Source organism: Trichoplax adhaerens, genomic scaffold (assembly GCF_000150275.1).
Source record: "Trichoplax adhaerens TRIADscaffold_23 genomic scaffold, whole genome shotgun sequence".
In the NCBI taxonomy this organism is placed as follows: Eukaryota; Metazoa; Placozoa; class Uniplacotomia; order Trichoplacea; family Trichoplacidae; genus Trichoplax; species Trichoplax adhaerens.
In genome coordinates, this window is record NW_002060964.1 from 882,504 (window position 1) to 905,202 (window position 22,699).

General features: G+C 33.8%; 3 protein-coding genes across 3 annotated transcripts; 2 read left to right on the forward strand and 1 right to left on the reverse strand.

Moving 5' to 3' along the window:
* Positions 1 to 1,049: 1,049 nt before the first annotated feature.
* Positions 1,050 to 6,376, forward strand: TRIADDRAFT_61393 (uncharacterized protein; the record flags this gene model as incomplete). The annotated part of the gene is made up of 7 exons (XM_002117294.1): positions 1,050 to 1,424; positions 3,180 to 3,527; positions 3,971 to 4,187; positions 4,334 to 5,193; positions 5,314 to 5,499; positions 5,732 to 5,852; positions 6,264 to 6,376. 7 exons carry the CDS (start codon positions 1,050 to 1,052, stop codon positions 6,374 to 6,376), a joined length of 2,220 nt encoding a protein of 739 aa, XP_002117330.1.
* A 5,722-nt stretch (positions 6,377 to 12,098) lies between these two features.
* TRIADDRAFT_32445 (uncharacterized protein) lies at positions 12,099 to 16,360 on the forward strand (the record flags this gene model as incomplete). The annotated part of the gene is made up of 5 exons (XM_002117295.1): positions 12,099 to 12,248; positions 13,719 to 13,935; positions 14,869 to 15,766; positions 15,888 to 16,068; positions 16,232 to 16,360. The coding sequence occupies 5 exons, from the start codon at positions 12,099 to 12,101 to the stop codon at positions 16,358 to 16,360; spliced, it is 1,575 nt and encodes a 524-aa protein (XP_002117331.1).
* A 4,748-nt stretch (positions 16,361 to 21,108) lies between these two features.
* TRIADDRAFT_32461 (uncharacterized protein) lies at positions 21,109 to 22,689 on the reverse strand (the record flags this gene model as incomplete). The annotated part of the gene is made up of 4 exons (XM_002117346.1): positions 21,109 to 21,494; positions 21,622 to 21,849; positions 21,916 to 22,162; positions 22,474 to 22,689. The coding sequence occupies 4 exons, from the start codon at positions 22,687 to 22,689 to the stop codon at positions 21,109 to 21,111; spliced, it is 1,077 nt and encodes a 358-aa protein (XP_002117382.1).
* Positions 22,690 to 22,699: the final 10 nt, after the last annotated feature.

A 22,699-nucleotide genomic window follows, 5' to 3' on the forward strand; every position in this document is an offset into this window, starting at 1 on the left:
GGGCTAATTTCTATGATTTTGGTGCAAACAGATAGATTAAATTTTTTTTTTTTGGACAAATTTTATATCAGTCTATAGAAAAAGAGTTAATTTACACGAATCTGTCATCAAAATTTACGTAGTTTTCGAAATAACGGTTTGGCTTTAAACATAATTTACGAAGAAACCACGTTTCGTATAGTGATTCTGACAACGGATTCTTGTAATTTAACTCATTCTCTTTCGTTTCATATAAAATTTATTGAAGATATCAAAAATTTTGTTTACATTTACCTTCACAAAAATCATAGAAATTAGCCCGTCCACCCTTGTAGACTCTACAGTGTAGAGTAGGCCCAGCCATAATAACCCCGATTACTCAGATACTGTAGAGTCATCTAAATGGGATATCGCCGCCTGATTGACATTGAATAACAATAGCCTGTGAAGGACGTCACAAAAGGATTTTTCCTGTTCGATAGTTGGCGAAACTATTGTGACAGTCAATTCAACGATTGAAAATAGTGAGTCGGCGGATTCACTTTCTACAGCGTTGTCACAAGCGGTTCGATTGAATCGCCAATAATCCATTCAGTCTATCTCTCGGTCAACCTTGGACGCTTCATCATTGCCTATCTTGACCTCCATCATTTCTACCATCCTATACTAAAACGAAATGGCCAAGGTGGACTGAAATTTTCCCTCTCTTGTGTCCTTTTTGCTTGGTTCTTCAGATTCAATAAATAATAATAATATTATTTTCCAGCCTTGTTTTGATTCATTTCTTGACTGCATTTTTGAATCGTGTATTCATTGGAATAATCCATCAAGTTGAGCTATTTTTACCTGTTATGATGATCCATTTTACCTCTATGTATGCGAGCTGATCCTATCCCGTCGCCATCATCCATTCTCAGTACTTTTCCTTGACTTTCTGTTTGATTCTTAAAAGAGAGAATTGGAAAGAAATCAAAAAACAAACTCTTCATTTCCCCCATCTTGAAAAGAATCGATCGATCTTAAAGTTGCTGTAGTCTTTGTGGTGGCTAATAGACGATATAGTTTACACCATGAAGGTTTTTCGTGCTATTGCCTTGACTCTATGGTGGGTCATGCATTTGGCAACGATACCGAGTTATGCTGATCTGCTACAACAACAATCATTTCCTTCTTTGTCACATAGCAAAGACAAACATCATTCATTTATTCCTCGTCTTCAAGTCGATGGAGTGGAAACTCACTGGCCATTAACATCTCCTACAGTAACACTGTCGATTGATTTCTATGGGCAAGAGTTAATCATCGATTTAAGACGGAATGATCGATTAATCCCTGAAAACTTCCATCATACTTATCAAGGGAACGATGAAACAGTTCGCCATCAAGGTTTATTTCAACCCTTTTGCCATTACCATGGCAGGATTAGAGCTTCTACTAGCCACCAGGTAGTAGCCTTAATGAATCAACTTCAGGCATTCAATTTATTTAATCATTACTGCAATAAAGTAATTATGCTCATAAAAACGAGATCTGAAGGAGAAATCGATTCGCTCTTCCAGTATACAGTATAGTGTGTAGCCAATCCAATAATCTCGATCAATTACCATATTTCGAACTTTATCCTTAAACATATATGTATTTAAACAAGTAAACAGTCTGTAACTCGTCAAGTTTTCGACATTGAAAAATGCCCATTTGTATTTCCGAACTTGAAATTACTATAGCACGGCCATTAGCATATTTTCTCATCACAGCCGGCAGTTCGATCATTCATTTTTACTTTTTACCATGACTCCATGCTCGCAATGTTTCACACATACACTACATCAAAGCTAATTTTCACCACAGTCTACTCGTACTATGTAAATACTGCACCAGTTCTTCTTTTTCTAGCTCGCTTTCAGTATATTTTATATTATCATCCATGACAGGTTATCATCCGTGTTATTAACTCCTTTCTACTGCACTGTAAACAATTTCACAGTTATTTTTATACCTTGACTATTGATTTATGACATTTGCAAATACTAGAATTTACAAAATAGACCGTCGTCAGCGGAAAGAAATAGACTAATATTAACTTCTAATGGTTGATTAGAATAATAGTTTACAATTGGTAAATACAATTAGATTAGATACTATAATACAAATACGGGAAGAAGCAACGCGAAATTGAAACTACGTTAGAACAGATAGGCAAGTGCGAATGATTTCGACTATCAAGTTTGCAATAGAACTTTTCCAAACGGAAACTTGAAACCAATCAGTTATTAGGTGTTGGTTAAAAAGCGATCGCAAATATTGTATACGCCAACAATCATTATTAAAAGTGAGAATTTGCGTTGGGTAACAGTACTCTGAACTGCTATGTATGTACTCTAGAATACTAAGGCTAATTCTTAGCTGACATCTTAAATTTAATGTAAGAGGCGATATCATTTGCTTATGCTGCTCTTTACACCCTATTCAATCACACCTTTCTAGCAATAAAACTTGCTACCTAATATCCTATTGAACAAATCGAAAATTTTCCGTTACAACAAATAATGAAGAAAATCTGAATATTTTTATCTTCCTTTACAATACTGAGTTGATCACGACAACACATCAAATGTCGCTTTCACCAAAAACAATTTCGACCCCCTTTTTGACAAATGATATCCTCCAAGAGCCAAGATTCGGGTGGCCCGTACCCTATGGAAGGAATCGGTACTGGAAAGGATTTGTACTGTACGATGAAATCATCCTATCAAAATTAAAATATTTCACATACGTATTGACAAGGATAATGCCCTTAGTTACCTATAATTAAATTGTTGTCGATTGATCAATGACAGATTTTAACACAATATTCTCGCAGGGTGTACATCCGCATAAGAAAGATGACTGCTCGCAGTTTACAGTCGCTTTATTAACTTAGTATAAGCAATAGTAAAGTAGCAACGAATTCGCTTTCAAGCACTTCCAACTCCGTAGCAGCACTACCAATAATACAAAAGTTTAGAGACGTTATATGCTGGCATGCATGACTCTCTCGATATAATGTAATGTTATATAGTGTTCTAATGCTACATTGAAGTAAGCGTAGTAACCTCAAATGTGCCTTATTAGTGGATTACAGTAAATTAATTTTTTTATACTATGAGTATGCTATTCCTTGAATAATTTAATCATTCTATTGCTTTTTCCATTGGAAATAGTCACAAATAGACAACGCGGCCATCAGTGCTTGCCAAGGTATTTCAGGCGTCTTTCAATACAAAAATCGAGATTACGGCATCAAACAACTCAACGATAAAATTCATAGCATCTATCCTTTAAGTGATCTCTACAGCAAGCTCAACAATCCAGGTAAACCTTTGAAATTGATTGACAAGATCCACACCAGTAAGTACAATAAACTGCCGATTCAACAAGAGAACAATCACGCTCGTCAACGGCGGAATGTTTTAAGTCAAACCTTGTATGTAGAAATGGTTGTAGTCAATGATAAACGATCATACGGATTATTTAATAATATCACCGCTGTAGAGAGCTACACTATCCAAGTAAGTATTCAAAGCTAACCGAATTGCAATTATTTTAATTTTCAGGGCAGAATAAATATTTGAACCATCCGTACTCTCATCTGTAAATTAAGCATAATTACTCAATACCTAAGTAAATACAAGTATATGACAGCCACTTCATTCTTACCGTTGGTAGTAATATATCACACGCTAATAGTAATTTTGAATAAGCTAGACAATGTCCAGCGTAGATATCCACTAGGCAAAAATGAGAAACTCTTACGTGGTGGTAGCTTGATTTTTACCCTTCGCTATAGCAATATTCATTCATACAACTAGTTAATCGCTGCAAAATCATTTAGACACACATAGCTGACGCTTTTGTTTTTGCTTCGTATCTACTTTATCACTGTATTGCTTTTATAACCATCATCGACTGTTCATTTGGTTTCATGATTACCTTACTACGAATTTAATTCTAGGTAATTAACACGGTGGATTTACGCTATAAGGCTATTAACGTTCGCGTTCTACTCGTTGGCATTGTTACCTGGTCACAGCAAGACCAAATTAACGTGACTGATAGTGGAACTGCTACCCTAAGTCAATTTTCAGATTATGCTATTAAAACCTTACGATTAACAAATCCCTACGACAGTGCACAATTATTCACTGGTATCTTCCTTAAAAATGAAGCAGGTAAGAAAAATGACTGTATGACAGGTTACTCCATCGTATACCGTAAGTAGCAAGTCCTGACAAGCCAATATAAGCTTAAATGTTGATTAATTATCATGACCATTCTCAATATAGGCTTAAATATTGATTATCATTACCATTCTCAGGTATTGCCTATCTGTCTAGCATGTGCTATGGTAATTCCGTAGGTGTTATTGAGAATACTCTCAATATTCCCGCTGACACTATCGTCTCAGCGCATGAATTGGGCCACAACTTTGGCATGGATCATGACAACAGCCGCCACTGCTCGTGCACATTCCAACCAGCCAATGCTACCAGTTGTATCATGGCTGCTATGGTCAGCCAGCCTTATGCGCAAACTTTTTCAAACTGCAGCGTCGCGGAAATGAAGAGTGGCCTTTCTCAAGGATTAGGATCATGTCTATGGAATATTCCAACTAAATTATTTACTAATCCAATATGCGGTAACGGTATACGAGAAACCGGAGAAGAATGCGATTGTGGCTCACCAGCAGAATGTACAAGCAATTGCTGTAATGCCTCAACATGTAAATTGCATGCATCTGCTCAATGTGCAACTGGTCCTTGCTGTTCTAACTGTACATTTAAACAGAGATCGACACTTTGTCGTGCTGTAAGCAATGATTGCGATCTACCGGAATACTGTAGCGGAAATTCTGCTGAATGCCCAACTAATATATATAAGCAATCATCAACTAACTGTGGAAATAACACTGGATACTGCTATAAGGGGGCTTGCTTTACAGCCAACGCTCAATGTCGTCTGTTTTGGGGATCAACTGGAAGAGAAGCGGATAATTTATGCTGGAATATACTCAATACTCGAGGAAAGCCTGAAGGTTACTGCCAAAGAATTGCCAGTGGTCAGTATATTCCATGTGCCCCAGCTGATATTAAATGCGGAAAGCTGCAATGCGATTCTTCAACTAATTACCCACTTATTGCAATAATTGGCAACATAACTATAATATCATTTACGCAGGTACAGTAATTTATAAAGTCATCCATAGTATTCGCCCAATAAATTTACTATGTACGAAAATCAATTCGCCAAACTAAATTCCATATATAGCCTAATGTACGCTTCCAACTTTGAAATTAGGGAGCAGTAACATCATATTGTAAAAGCTTCACTGCCGATATAGGCGATAGCACTCAAGACCCTGGATCAGTTTTAGATGGCACTAAATGCGGTAATCAAAAAATTTGCTTCAAGCAGCAATGCCGAAGCATCACGGCAGTATTAAACATTACACAATGTGATCCAGCTGACTGTTCCAATCATGGGGTAAGAATTATTTAACGATTCTAATTCATACTTTTATCAGCATAGCAAGTATTGGCAGGACTACACAAGAAATACTTCACCCCGCCATATCCCTCTTTTGTATAGGGGATAAGGATAGTGCTGAAAAATTTCTTGAATGGTCCCTGGTGCCACTCAACATATTATACTGTATCATCCGCACTATCATTACTCGGATATCACATCTGCTTCATTTCGCTGCTGCTGTATGTAGATATGCAATAATAAAGGACATTGCCACTGCGATTCTGGATATGCTCCTCCTAACTGCAGTAATCCTGGCAATGGAGGCAGTATAGATAGTCATGGAAATTCTACCGTTGCAACAGCTACAGGTAAAATTTGGAGAAGAACCAGCTTGTCCTTGTATCTTGAAGCTATTTTCTTTTAAGTAGTTCTCAGTTATATTTATACACTAATTCACACGTCATTGTTCTAATTATCGTATACCCTAAAATGTGATATTATTGCCTTATAACATATTTGTATTTTATTTACGCTTCATCGCTCTTTGCCTGCGATTTATTTAAATCGACTAATGAATGAATCTACGTAATCGGATTTCAAAATATCATTGATTTGGTATGTTGTACTCACGAGCTGAAAGCATGCATTGGTTCCATTGAATTGGATTTAGCTACAGTAGCATCACAGATTCAACTATATGTTAAATTTAATCCGCTTGTTTGTAGAATTATTTCTATTTTATTGATAAAAGTTTTTCTTCAAAATTTTCAATCTTATAGATCTCGTCGTTATATCTCCGTCAGCAACTACACCAAATGGTACAATACGAAATCAAGGCATTCAAAGCATTTATCTAACACTGCTGTGGTTTGCACTATTTCTGTTGATTTAATACTTCTAAATCTGAAATTGTATACTACAGCGATAACAACTAGTGCTTTTATCCTCATTCCGATGAATTTGGAATCGGGCTAAAGTAATCACTTAAATATGTGTAGTACTGTGTAACAGTTTTATCCTAGCTTTGGTATATATTCATATCAAGTATTGTAGAAGTGCTAGATACCCCATGGATGTACTAGAGTTTCAAATAAAACAGTAAATTTAATAACTTTACTCAGTAACGATCTAGCTACTACACAGTACACGGTATAAAGTTACTGAACCTCTGACAGGTCTACGACAAATGGTAATACTATCTGTTAAATGAGCACATTATCGTAAACCGTCAGCAAAGCGACGGGAGTTTGCACTAGTATATTTTCAAACTTGCTAGACCCAAGCATTACACAGTACACGGTATAAAGTTACTGAACCTCTGACAGGTCTACTGAGTACGACAAATGGTAATACTATCTGTTAAATGAGCACATTATCGTAAACCCTCAGCAAAGCGACGGGAGTTTGCACTAGTATTCATTATTTATACGCATCATTGAATAAGCCATTTTCTCTTGCACCTCAATCACTGCAACAATAAAATTAAAAGTGTTAATGTTACAAGATGCAATACGGCTATTTCTTTCTTACTTTAGATCGATTGATCAATTACGCTATCATGATTGAGCTATGCTTTTAACGTAGCATGAAACGATAAAATTGAACATTAATGAACTCTAATTATGTTAGTGGCGTTGAGAATAAGATTCATATGACCACATTATGAGAAAATTGTGTTCATATTAATACATTTGATTTCTTGATCTTTGTCGAAAAGGCACCATATTAACGTACTTCTGTCGATGCATTTATTACCTTATTACTATCGTAGATGACCTATTTTTTATTTATGAGAGTACTCTATATAGACTAATAGCAGCGTGTAATGTAACTAGTATTGTGATTGTAGACTGTTAGCCATCTTTAGTATAATGTACGATAGATATTTATCCTAAGAGATATTTGGTAGCTATAACTATAGACTGTAGTGGTATAGACTCTATGCTAGAGTACAGATGGCTATATACAGTAAATTGTTGAGTTACTAATAAGACTATAGGTAAAAATAGAACTGTAAATCATATTTCAGGATATGGTTAATTCATTGTACTTTGGCTGGTGTGAATAATGTCTGCGTAAGTACTGTAGTCGTATCCATATTGGATTAATGATGGTCCGCAGTAGAATAGTCTTACTAAGAATAATTTAACTATGTGTAATATAAGGTAAAAGGTTGCCATTCGGATTGTAGCTGCGAATGCTACGAAAAGTATAAAAGCATGCAACTTTAGATTATTTCAGTTAGTTCGTTGTAGAAGTCATTAGTAGTAGTATTCGGCTATAGTAGAACTGTGTGCAGTTAATCTTTGTATGAGATTCATTAAAGCCCTTATTTTTCTAAAATTTGGAATCTCGTGATTGGTATATATACTCAGCGGTATTTCGATAACGATAACTTAAATTTTTAAACAATTCTTGATATATAACTAAAGTTTCCAAGCAGTATAAGATATACAACTAGTAACATAATCAATAACTACGGAAAAGGGATAAATTAATAACCTTGCCCCATAAGAATAATGTCAATATATAATCGTCCAATATAGGATGAAAGGAAAGGTTGTACTACTCATCATAAGCATAAATTATAATTATCAACACAACCCGCTGGTCTGGTAATACTTGTTGGTGCTTGAAACTTTTTAAAATATATAGAACCTTTGTTCTGCTAAGTAAAGGCACATTATATCTTTATTATCCAGCAATGTCTTATTCAGTTATAAATATCAGAAATCGTATAATAAAATGAGTTAGAGATCTACAGGAAAATGATGAAAGCCACCTGCTACTCATGTACAATATTGGCCAAATTAAATATTTTGAAAGGAAGATAATAATTGTTACGTCAGAATATCCCATCGAGCAAGAAAATAACAGTAAAATAAATGAAATCTCTGCAGCACCATTTAGGAAATAATAAATGATGATTGCTCTCCTTATTATTTTAGTAAAAGATTTGATAGATAGATAGTATATCCTTGTTGGTCTAATCATAGAAAATAGTCAATTACTCGATGATATCCCAGTGTGCTAAAAATAAATAGCTGTATCTCTATTATCGTCTACATCGAGCACGACTGAAAACAGTAGACGATGAATATTAAACAATACAGCCATCATCTGTATTTTCATGCTAACCAAAATGCTAAATGAGAGCCCTACCAACGTTCTGCATTTGTTTTAAATGCTTAACTGGGTTATATTATACTTTCTTTTAACGTATGCATGTAGTGAGCGAAAATGATTAAGAGGATATTACATATGAACCCTTAGGAAGTTACTATGAAATGACAGGATACCTCTGTTAGGTTGATCAAGAAAAGAAAACCCAGTAACCCAGCGAGTTGCATCATCTTTCTATTCATTATTCATATTCAACATGATCTAAAATAGTAAACGCTTATTACTACGATACTAAATTATTGCCTTTAGTGAAATGATGTTCATAAGGGAAAAATTCTCTTTGTTATCCTAGATAATACAGAGCTTAGTTTGTCTTTCAAGATTATACCCTATCCCTCTATGATCAATTAACACTCACAAAAATCTGTCTTGATGGAACATTATAATTCATCGACTCTGCGAATCTATCAATGTACCTAATCTTTAAACTTTAATGACAATCCATACTGATGTAATTAATAGTTAATGCCTTTCACTACGGCAACATTGGGCATTGATTAATACTTATGTACACTCACAATTATTTATCTAGGACTTGATAATAAAATAAGGTTGAACAATGCTTCGGTGTTAACTTTTAGATAATATTTGTTATAAGCATCCGACATAAACTATTGCCGTATTCAACTCATCCTCCATCAAACGAGTCATTAATGAATATATCGTCCAATTCTTTCATAAGATAAATCATTACTATTATCTCTGACTACAATAAAGTATCGAATTTACTATACTCCAAACTTCAGTCTAGAGGATAAAAATGGGCAAGACTAATTTTAAAAATTTTTTTCAATAACTTCAATAATTTACTTTTGAATGGAACGACCTCATGGTGTTTTTAGTTTATCCTGATTTTCTTCTATACATTGGGTGTCGACGGACTCCAGCAGAGAGAAGAAGATGAAAAGGTCAATATCCGCCATGAAGAAAGAAAGAGTATCCGTACTGGATCATGTTTCCAATCATCATGTTTTATGATGATCGAGTCAGTCGCTAAATATAGCCTACCTATATCCCATAATAGGTTTAATTAACTAACAACGAACTCTCGAATCTGATTTCCCACTTGGATATCTGTAGTGCGGTCGTATTTTGAAGCTAATCATTTATCAGTTGAATAATTTTTATGGTTCTTATCTGATTCCCCTAACTACTGAACTATTTTACAACTAGCCTCTCATATTCCTCTACATCGCTTTAGTAAGATATTTGCTTATCATTATTTGTAATTTGTTTTAAATAGTACATTTGAACTAAAGTAACTAATAAATTTTCCTCTATTCCCTGCTATTTGTTCCGCTATCTTAGATCATAACGATGCAGATTGCGTCAAGAAATGAAATTCTTGTCTATGCGTATTTGATTGTGATCTTATCTAGCGCATTATGTACTTCAGCACAAACTTCTAGATTAACTAAAAAACAACAACATTATTTGCGATCTCAAGGTATAGTCAATTATTACGTCTTCGAACCGTACCTGGAAGAGAAAAACCAACCCATTACATGGCCATTGACATCACCAAAATCGTCAATTACTCTTGATTTCTTTGGTTCTGAACTAACATTTGATCTGAAATTAAACGATGGTTTACTAAGCCGCCATTTTCACCACACGTATCAGCAAGGCCAAGATAAGAAGCGTGTAGAAGGTTTATCGCGTCCATTTTGTTACTATCATGGTCAAATTAGACAAGCAGAACATGTAAGTAAACCATTCACATTTATGCCATCTTGAATCATAATCTAAAACGTGGCTTACGTTAGCCATAATCACTAGTTCGTACATTGTTTCAGTCTTCAAATCGCACGATGAAAATACGAACATTTTGTAGGACCAAATCAGTGGAATGACCAAATAAAATATAGCTACACTTACATACCTATATAAGGAATAATCGATCAACACGATATTAAATTGAACATGTTAACAATGAATACATTTCATCCCCATCAGTTTAGCCTCAACTGAAAAAATAACTCATCAGAGCGATAAACAAGAATGGGATGTAAATAAATTCCTTGCATAACAGCATCCATATTGAATAGTTAAATAACATGTTATCGTAGAAGTAATAAATTCATCACTGTATCCATGCTAGGCAATTAGGTACCGTACATACACTTTAGTCATTTTCCAATCGATTCATCATCAAGTTTCTCCAGTATCATGATAAAAATAAATAATCCTATACTTATGCTGAGTTATGCATCTGTATGATACTCGACATACAGTTGAGTAGCAATCCTAACAAGATCGAGTCTTATCCACATGTATATGAGAATCTACTGTACTGTGTACTGTATACGTGCTGTATAGTCAAGAGTATTTAATGACTGGGACTGCAAAAAATATATTCACCACATACATACCATCCATAAATCATAATCGAACAACATAAATCTGCTTATCAGAGGGACTAAGTCACAGTTAGTAAAAAATCGAATAGTGACCCATTTCTGGAACTAGAAATTGAATTCCAATCACATCCGTGTTGTATGTTGATAATCTTATCGCTACTGTAATTGATGGAAGCAATTTTCATTGGATCCATTTCCAACGATAAAGTTAATTAATGAATCTTAAACAAAACTGTTTTTCCATACCCGTACTAGGCAGTGGGGTATTTACTTACAAAATTACCCAGAATAACTACCGTACTATTCATGCATATCTTCATAAATTATAGTTAGACACGATTTTATTAGCGATAAGAATTGCAAAGGAACAGGACTTGTTCATATGCATTTCTATACTTTTGACTCAACTAATTTCTCATCACGGCTTGGATAAGCAAAAGCAAGTTTTATTCATTGCATGTTTCCATACTGTAAGATCGAACGATAATTCATAACTAAGACTATAAATTGTAGTTAAACCTAATCAATGCAATTTTATACACGTCCAATGTATATAATATGTTTAGTGTAACATATATGATGCATAATCTAATAATTTCTTTCGACCGGAACGAAATAAATCTATATCATATACGCTTATACAACCGATAAATAGCGAAATAATATCTTGTTTTTAGAACTGCTAGAGAAAGTTGGAAGTACATGCTGTATATTAACACTTCCAGTATTTAGAGGAAGTCTATGTTTGTATAGTAATACAAATGAGCCTTTATCGTATACTGCAATAGAAGAAGCATCCTTACAGATATCATTAAATTTGTTTTATATTTCTAAATCTATTTCTGTTTATTCCTTATTTATAAGACTCAAGATCATGTTGCTATAGCGGCATGTCGGGGATTAGAGGGAACATTCGAATATCGTGGAAAGAACTATGCAATTCTACCTGTTGATAACCAAATTCATATCCTTTATCGCCAAGAGGATAGCCATGACAGTTTAAACGATTTTACTCGACAACATCGATGTGATTATGCTGTTGCAGAGGGGAATGATGATAGGCGTAAGATGATGCAAGAACAAAGGCAAGCCAGTCATCAACGCCGACGTCGTAATGCTCTTAACGAAACCAAATATTTGGAATTAGTTTTAGTCAACGATAAGCGATCCTACGATTTATTTAATGGTAATTTGACAACACTGGAAAGTCATACTATTCAAGTAAGTACGATGATTTAATAACCTAATTATACAGTAAAACTAATTTCTCATACGTCTGGCTTACGCTTTTTGACCCCGATTACATTGCCTCCATGAATTAGAAAATCTGATCAATTTTGAATAGATTAGAACATTAAGTATGATTAGGTTACATATGAAAAATTTTGAGATTCTCCTCCCTTAATCATTTCTATTATCTTTCGAGCTAAAAAAATCAATTATAAACCCCTATCACTATGTACTTTAGTAAAATCACGATATTAGATATTTTTGATAAACACTCTTAACTGTAATCAATTATATCATAATTAGTATTCGGCTTTAAATCAAACCCGCAGCTTCGTACTATTTCATTGTTGATATGATGCGATAAATAATTTAATTACCGAACTTCAAATCATTTTTTATTCGGATTTTAAGGTATACGCATAATCTAATAAAATCGAAGGCAATTACCCGAGTAAACAGCCTGAAATAAGACCGATTTATTGACAGAAAAGATGCATTCCTGTAAAACCAGTATTGAAACTGATTTCTCATTAGCATAAGCCACAATGTGTTTCAAGTTTTTAAATTCTTGTTACATGCCTCTCAACACCATTATTAGAAATAATACCATAAGAATGACTAAATTTACACAGTATAATAAGTCTTTAAAGGTCAAATAGTCATTGACGCCGACTAAAAGCTAATTCGAGCGCTACTATTCTATGATAACGCAAACATCCTCATTTTAACAATTATCATCGCCAAAGGGTAGAAAGACTATTCTATCCCATTTGAATAGCTTTAAGTTAAGGCATATTCAATAGTGATGACTCAGATAACATTGAGACGATAGTTATTGAAAAGGCTATCTTAAATGACAGTATCACTTATTATACCGTGAGAATTAATAAGAAACAAAATAATGCAAGGATAGACGGTTTGGCGTAAACAATGCAAATTATTGTTATCTAAGTTCTTTCTTCAAGCATTTTAAGATTGATTTTCAGGTTGATTTTCAATTTTCGGTAAAGCACTCTATGCTCATTATTAAGTCAAGTCCAAAGGAAGTATAATTAGTGAACGTTGTAAATCTTTCATTGATGACAATGTCCGATTAAGCATTTGTCCTCGACTCAATAGGCTCCCAATTGTACGGAAAAGGATTTATTGATCTAATTAATAGATAATATAGAAGTCTGATGCCTAAATAATGCAATGTTCAAAGACAGTTCTTTAAATAACATATCAATTTATAATCTTAAATTGAAACGATTATGATTAATCTTTATCTCTTTTATTTTTACTGATTTATTTTACTCGCTAATGTAGCTATTATAATTAATGAATAATTCTTCTAAACTTCTGGATAAGTTTAATATTATATAGTTACACTTTATTTATTGAACGTAGATATAGATTTGATCGTCTTATAAGACTACTAAGGATGATAGCACTATTAATTTCAACTCAATATTACTCTAGATTGCTAATGGCGTTGATCTACGTTACAAAACCATTCAAATTCGTGTAGCATTAATTGGTATCGTTACATGGTCTGTGCAAGATCCAATTACAGTCACGGCAGACGCTTCGGCAACACTAACCAAGTTTGCTAATTATTCACGCCTAGTCTTAAAATCTATTCATGCTTATGATAGTGCTCAACTCTTGACTGGAATCAGTTTAACCGGAAAATCAGGTAAGTTTATTCTCGATACAATATTTGATAGTAGTAAACAACGGCAAAGAAATTTGATTTAATAGCCTTACCGAACCAGTTGAATACCGTATTCATCTAGTAATAAGTGCCATACTACTCAAACGACCACTGGTTCAGATCTGCTAAGGAATAGAATTATTTTTTCTAGCTGCACCGAGCTTCCAAGTTGCCAATAATATTAATTATAAGTGATCTCTCTTTCTACAGTCAACATTAATAGCAAATTCAGCATACACTTATAGTATAGTTTATGATAGAAAGCAACTGCAAATCTTCTTTTTACCCTAGTTCATGCTTTGATGTCTTCTCTGTTTTGCTGTATCGATCGATAACTTTTCAAACCACTGCCCAACGGAAAGGCAGACATATATTTTATGCAAATGTACGCTTATACGTGCTCGAGTCATGAAAAATTTCCGGTATCTTAGATCATCTTATTATCAGTTGATATTTTAACATCGGCGATATTTTGTTACTCTATTAAGTATTCAAGTCAATGTCAATTAAATTAAATATAAAATAGCAAGGAAAGTACACGTTACAGGCTCTAGATAGCGAATCAATCGCCTATAGCTTTACTAAAATGCAAATTCTATCTTAACTAAAGCGCTTTTTTTTCATACATTTATATCTATTGCATCTTGCTTACGTAGCCAAACTTCTTAAGAAATTTGTGCCATATCGGATTTCACTATCTATCTCCTCACTCCTTTAAATTATGATTTAATACCCAACCTATCTCCCCGCAATGCCTGTCACTTACATCAATATACTAATGAAATAAATGTATTCGGTTTCATGTATAATATAGTATTGATAGTTACATTAGAACTGATATAGCTAAATCAGCTATGACTAATGTATAGGTAGAAATAAAAATTTGAATTGCCAAAAGTAGCCAAAATGAAACAGTATGCTATTTATTCTATCTAGGTCTAGCCTATGTCTCAACTATGTGCCTATCCAATGCAGTGGGTATTTCCCATAACTCCAAAAATGTTGATCAAGTTGCCGCTATCCTTTCTCATGAAATTGGGCACGTTTTCGGTATGAATCATGATACTGGACGAACTTGCACCTGTGTTTATAAACCTAGTAGTGCCAAGATATGCGTTATGTCTAGTGTACTCTCGCAGCCCTATCCGCAATCATTTTCAAGTTGTAGTGTTGCAGATTTAAATAAGAGCCTACAGGAAGGATTAGGCTCCTGCTTATTTAATCAACCTACAAAATTAGCAACAGCACCAAAATGTGGTAATGGATTCGTTGAAGTAGGAGAAGAATGCGATTGTGGCTCGGTAGCAGAATGTACTAATCAATGTTGTAACGCCACAACGTGTAAACTCCGTGCTTCAGCAAAGTGTGCTTCAGGTCCTTGCTGTCATAATTGCCAGTATAAAGCAAAATCAATACTCTGTCGTGGAGCGATCAATGACTGTGATCTGCCAGAATATTGTAGTGGTAAGTCAGAATTATGTCCAGCTAATATGGTAAAACAAAATGCGCTACAATGCTCCAGAAATACTGGTTATTGCTATAATGGGGCATGCTTAACCATTGATGCACAATGTCGAACACTATGGGGACCACATAGTGCAGATGCAGCTAGTATTTGTTGGAATCGGCTTAATGTTATGGGAAATCAATATGGATATTGTAAGAGATCTAGTAGTGGAGCTTATACTGGTTGTAGTGCAGCCAATGTTCGTTGTGGTAAACTACATTGCTGGACTAATGCTTCAGCGCCAGTAATAGGTGCTACTTGGAGATTGGCAACAGTTACATTTACTCAGGTAGTGGAGAAGAAGATGTATTAGAATTAAATTTTATGTAATAAATTTAGCTACCTTGACCATTTCATATTAAAATTGAAAGTGATCAATTAAAACCATAACTAATCTATTTCTACTCTCAATTGTAATTTAGGGAAGCGCTCAAATACCATGTAAGAGCATTTCAATCGATTTAGGTAATGATATTCCTGATCCAGGTATTGTCATCGATGGAACCAAATGTGGTCAAGAAAAGATTTGCTTTAATAATGAGTGCCAAAATATAAAATCAGTCTTAAATATCAAAGAATGCAACCCAGCTAACTGCTCTAATCATGGAGTAAGGATTACATTGATAAGATATTGAAAACTCTCATTTCTATCGGATAGTAGAATCTGATAATAAGAAGTCACGTTTAGTATTCTACACTTTCATTCATTGAAATGCACCATGTTTCTACTATGATGATAGAAATTTTTCATATATTTATTCTCCAAATTAGATTTGTAACAGTAATGGCAATTGCCATTGCAATGCTGGATATGCTCCTCCTGATTGTAGCCAATCAGGTAATGGCGGTAGTATTGACAGTCATGGAAATCAAACAACTGTAAATCCTAGTGTAGGTTAGTAAAATTTCCGTCCTTTGCTAGTAATCAGATATTTATGTAGAATCCTGTATAATCGTAACCTTCTTGCACAATTGATTTCCTCCAGTGCCTAGCCAAGTCGTTTCCTCATCGACATCAACAGTCACAACATCACAGCAAGGTAGCTTTAAAATATTTCATATGTATTAGTGAATGATGCGGATTGGTTAATATTCTAAATGAACTACTTCTTCATTAATACTTCATGTATAAATTTAAGTCTTTGTACCGTAATACCGTACTAAAGTAAGGTAGCTAAATACTATTTTAAAAATTCTTTAATTTTATTTATTTGCGGTCTTTCAGTTTCTTCCAGCCAGGTCCTATCTTCATCTATATCTACTACATTATCGTCGCAGCAAAGTAAGAAAGGGAATAAATATAACAAGATTACATCCTATAATGTGTAGCATTAAGAATGAATAGAGTAACATTAGTTCATGGAAATGTTGTTGGATATTATCTCACGGAATAAGTTTTCTGTAGTTACTCTAGAATACGAGTTTACCAGAAGTTTCATAGTTAGCATCAACATGAAAGATTAAATATTTAATCCAACGGCTTTGAGGCTTCTATTCCACTCTTTTTTATTTATCTGCATTTGCAGCACCATCGTTGCGAGTAGATTTGGATGCCGTAAATCAAATGCCTACATTATGCGTATACTATGCATCATTCTCGCGATAAATCAGCTATGACCATTGGATACAGCATTAAATATTTATTTTGCTTACGTCAGATATCTCTGTAGTGTGATGCGGCGAGTTATGTGCAAATTTATTCTTAAACTTACCATCTTTACTCACAAATTATCTATCAAAAACACAATTTAAATATTGTAAATTATTTCAGCTATTGCTCAACTAATGGTTGATCTTTTTTGTTGAAGCCTCTAGTCAAACGCCTACCAGTTCTTCCATTTCAGTAACATCATCTCATCAAAGTAAGAAGCCAGGAAATTTAATTGCGTTTCCTATTAGGATTGATATCTAAATTGCTATTTCTTGTTAAAATGAAAGTCAAATTTATATCATTTTAAGTTATTGCTGAGAGCAATGCAGAAAATTTAAATATAACAGTCTTGAATATTTACAACAACCTTTGAAAATCAGTCAGCACTAATTAAAAGATAATTTGAACTGTTTTAGCATCTTCTTCATCGGTTCATCAAACTACTACAACAAGCTCAGTCATAAGTACATACACTACAGCTTTGCTTCTTTCACAATAATTAGAGAAAAAATAATATATATATAGTTAATTAACTGGTTTAAAATCACTTCTATTTACTACAGCATCAACTCTATCCTCTACAACATCGCAAAGTACAGGTAGGCCACTAAATGTTAATTTCGTTGTCATTCTACTCTAAAATGATTGTCAACTCCTATTTTAGCCACAACAGGAATTAATCCTACTAAGGCTACGTCTAGTGAGCCAGCAACATTCACTAGCTCTACCTTTGGTAAGTACAAAAATTTAAAGATACATTACCTTACTATAAAACTGGTTGAGATGACTATGATCATCACTGTACCGGTTTAGTAAATTTACTTGGCAATTGCATCTATTTCTTATAGATTTATCACTAATCTTAACATCAGAAGCTATCACCAATCAATCGGGTAATTTATTTGAGTGAAATTAGAATATATTCCTTATTAAAAATAGTTGCTTAGTATTCTGGTGTTGGTTGTACTTAATACTCTTTTTATTATCTGCTGCTTTCGCACATCTATAGAACCAAATGGAACTTTGGCCAATTCGGATGCGACACCTACGATACAGCCAAGTCCAATTGGAACATTATCAACAGAAACCAGCGATGCAATCAAACTACAGCATCAATCAATGTGGATCCCATTAATCCTGACTTTGTTAACTCTATTGATATTTAAGCCATAAGTAAATTATTACTATCATTCCACCTATGGCAATTATTATAATCGTCTAGATAGAATGTAGTAGATAAGCATAACTAACCTATATGAAGTATACCACAATAGTTTCGAAAATAAACCATTCAAATTAGTCTGGAATTTTTACATTGACTGTACGGTGGTAACATCATGAAATAATACTTTTATCAAGATATAGATTTAAATAATAGTATCGCGACAAAAGCATTCTGAAACAAATACATTTTGATTACTCAAACAAGGCTAATGTTGAGAAAATCACTCTTCTATGCAATTTTATCATAGATACCGTAGAGTAAAAGTTGCTATTTTATCAATTTTAAAAAGTTTGCATATTAAAATCAGATTCATCATTACTGTAGCTTTTATAAACTCTTTCCATTCTGATTTTAATAAGCAGACACTTGTTCGTTACTTAGTTGATGTAGCTATAGGATAATATTTTTGTCTGTTATTTCTAAATAAAAAGCATTAATTGCCTGATAGAATAATTACGGATAGCTCCTCTTTAAAGAGCTTTAATAACATATTGTACAATGTTCGTTTTAATGCTTTGCATTAATTATAATATCAGAACCTTTCATAATTTATTTTTATCAGCAGTATCTAATATACCATCAAAGTCTTGCATATTATGAAGTAATCCTCCTACTATTCGATATATCTAATGCATTATTACGGCATAGCCAGTTAGTTGAGTATACAGTGAAACATTTGACCCTACTTAAGAATATGAATTTATTGGAATTTGAACTATATTATTATACACGATTGTTATTACCGGCTGAATTATACATAGTCAGTTATCCCTACGCATATTTTATTTGATTAGGGTATTGGAAATAGGAATTTTGCATGGCTAATTAAATTTACTTAGTAATTTAGAAAAGTGCTTATTGATTGCATTCACTTGGATGATCATCAAACTAGGCCATTTTTTTGATAAATCTAAAAGTAAGAATTCTTTTCTATAAGAAACTTTTAGTATCAAATGTGTGGCATTAGATACATAAATGTGATGTAAAATGGATTTTAATGCATTCATAGCTGCTGAGGTAGTTGTTATTACTATTGCTATTACAACAAAAATAAGACTTGTTGCGTAATCAATGAGCTTTAACATAGCTGGATAATTCATTACATGCACAAATAGCCTTAAACTATCTTATAATATAGCAATCTGTTAACAGTAGCTAATACCACTGCTAGCATAATAAATTCCACTTGTAAAATATGGCATCTAACACAGTACATTCCAAAACACCAGCAGCAATATACAACAGTACTGCAAGTAAGTTTATTTCTATTTCTCTTATACATACAAGCTGAAAAAGATAAAGTCATCATGCAAGTTGACAATCTAAGTAAAGGCTTTTTGAACTCAATTAAGTTTAGTAACCGTAAGAAGATTACTCAGTTCTAACGAATTTAGGTTCATGTTCTGACTTTGATACTCTAGTAATAATGACTTGTATAGGAGTCTCGCCGATTAATTTACCGTAATTGCTAACAGCTTTCTAACAGTTAGACCATTCAATATAGTAAGATTAAATTTTCTGATGAAGTTCAGATCTAAATTAATTTCGCTCTATAGGTAATAAAAAATTTTATATTGCGGTCGGTACTGGTATTTTTTTCGATTTTCTACGGTTAGATTTTAATCTATTTGGTTGAACCACGGATTGAATATTTTGGTCATTTCGCTGCCAATCTTGATGAAAATCTTGACGAATGATTTGGAACCGGTTTATTAATGCTTTCTTAAATGTTAATTTCTAGTCATCGGCAAGAATAAATATCACATTATTGCAACAAACGCCGGTTACCGTAATTAATATAATTATTTTAAACTTTACTCATTTACAGCTACAATAAGTTATTGCATCTTCTTACCCTAGTACTGGGGTGGCGAGTATCTTGTACAGCTGCTACAATCCATTCCATTAGAAGGATGACAATACTAAACCCAATCGTTATAAGCAAGATGTAGAAAATTCCTGCAAGGTTCTCCAGTTTAACTGGCTCAAGCCTTGAAGACGATTGTGCTGTATTGCAAGCTCCACCAAACCTGTCAATAGAAATAACGGTAGCATATTTAAATCAGCCCCAAATCATGCCATATTAGTATTAGGGTGCGATTGTTGAAAGCTCTAACAGCTCACTCAGGATTTGTCATAGTATCGATTGATGGTATCTAGACTACATTAGCTATATCCAATTTCCTTCTTACGAGATACATAACATTAATCTCTCTAATATAAGAGCATCCACTGAACTTGATAGGCGTAAAATAATTTCTAATAAATAAGCCAATTTAGTCGTAGCTTGACTTCATTAGTATCGATTACAATCAGATTAAGCAGCAGCCTTAATAATAAATTGATCATAGAATTTAATTTATAGCTCTACTAAATATTATTCCAGTCATCATTAAAACTTATCCTATCGATACTGGGAGACCTATTTCCAATTGCTACTTAATTAAACCCCAATTTCATCTCGACTCTATCCTATATAATTAACTTACATATGTATTACACCTGCTGACGGTAAGCTCTTGACTTGATTTTAATTAATAAAAGGGCTAATTAAGATCTCTAAGCTGATGGTTTTCTTCAAGAGGCTACATCATTTAAGTACAAATACTATACCTATGACGAAGTTAGAGCTCTAATTTCAAAATTTAATGATAAAGCAAAATTATCATTAACAGTAGTCTAAAACGCTCCATGTGTTTTAATATCAAGGATACTCAAAATTTTGATGTAGCTATCCTCGTGGACAGTTTATAACTATCAACTCAAGCATAATTACCATTTAGCTCGAAGAATATCTAAATAGCCTTCTTCACGCAATTTAAGTACTTGTATGCTAATTTCTTTCCAATAAAGGGACTCCTTTTGAACAGCTAAAGCGAGGCTATCTTCTTTAAAACTGCCAATTGTAGTTAAATTGCAATTTTTACTTTTTGCATAATCTAACGTTGCCGTATCACTTATAAATGCATAAGGTTCAGTTGTGCCAGCTAAAACACGTTCTATTCCTTCCGCAGTATTGGCTACATTTTTCAAATGATACTTCATATCTTTATAGGGCGAGATACTGGTATGTAAAAAGAATGTTTCTGTACTTGTGTTTGCCATAACACCATAACTAATGCCTGAAGTCCTAGCCAAATCTTGTAACGACTCAATGGCTAAGTAAAATTTACAAAAGATTTAAAAAATAAAACTAGTATAAATAAACGAAACATAATGAACTTTCTATCCGTCTAGTCTAATTAACTCCATAATGATAGAGCTTAGAGTATTAGGCAAACTTACTTGCATGCAAACTATTCACTGTTAAGAATGCAGTTAAATTAGCCGTATAAGTAGCTATCATGATGACCGAAGCTAGCCACCACATAGCTGTAATTAGGCGTGCAGATATCGATCTTGAAGTTCTTTCAGCCCCTTGAGATAAAAAAGATTCCAAAGTATACCACAGATTATTGCTAAATGAAAATGCCTCTAATTCGTTTTCCTTTTCAGTCTTCCAAAACTTTCTATCTTCTTCTGCTTGATCAGAATAGGAGTTTGATCTCTGCAATAATTTAATCTGATCAGCAGCTCTACCGTAATAATCGTATGGGCTTAACCGATTGATGCATGTAGTAACTGCTGCTATAATAATTAATGTAATCACGATGCCAATCCAGACTTCAATCCTAAGCGGTAAGAAAGCTTGAAAAACCGAAACTGGTGGATTACTTTCTCGTAATGTTAAGACAGTTAGTCCTTGGTTAATGTACGGTATGGTAAAGTCTAAGACCTGCTGTCGTTCTGGTGTTATCGACAAAGCTGCTGCAGCAATATCAGCTTCCTGAGAGAAAAATTATTATAAAGATTCCGTAAAACTAATCGCATTCAATCCGACCGTTAGCTTTATCAAATTAAACGTTGGATAATTTAATCAGGCAATAGCGGATAATCTGAATTAATTACGTTCAGCTACCACAGACTCAAAATTGTGCAGTAATTCATGGCAGTTCCTCCGCTATACGGAGGAAATTTAGCTGGTGCCAGGCAATGTATACTGTTGATTATATAGGATTGAATGCTATCCAATATTACTTAGTAAAAAGTAATACTTCATTATTGTATAATTGCGCCATAAATTAGAGAGCGACTTACTCCGATAACAACTTCTCTCACCATACCCGTCCAAACGATAGCACCATATTCATTTCGATTTTGTACCCCATATTGACCATCCGCAACCAATCGAATGTCATACGTAAAATTCAAATTTTCACTTATACGATCTATTAAATCGATAATGTAGCCATCATAGCGACTATTAGGCGTAGGACTATTTGAATTTTCGATAGTAAATGGAGGTTCCTGCATTTGTTATCAA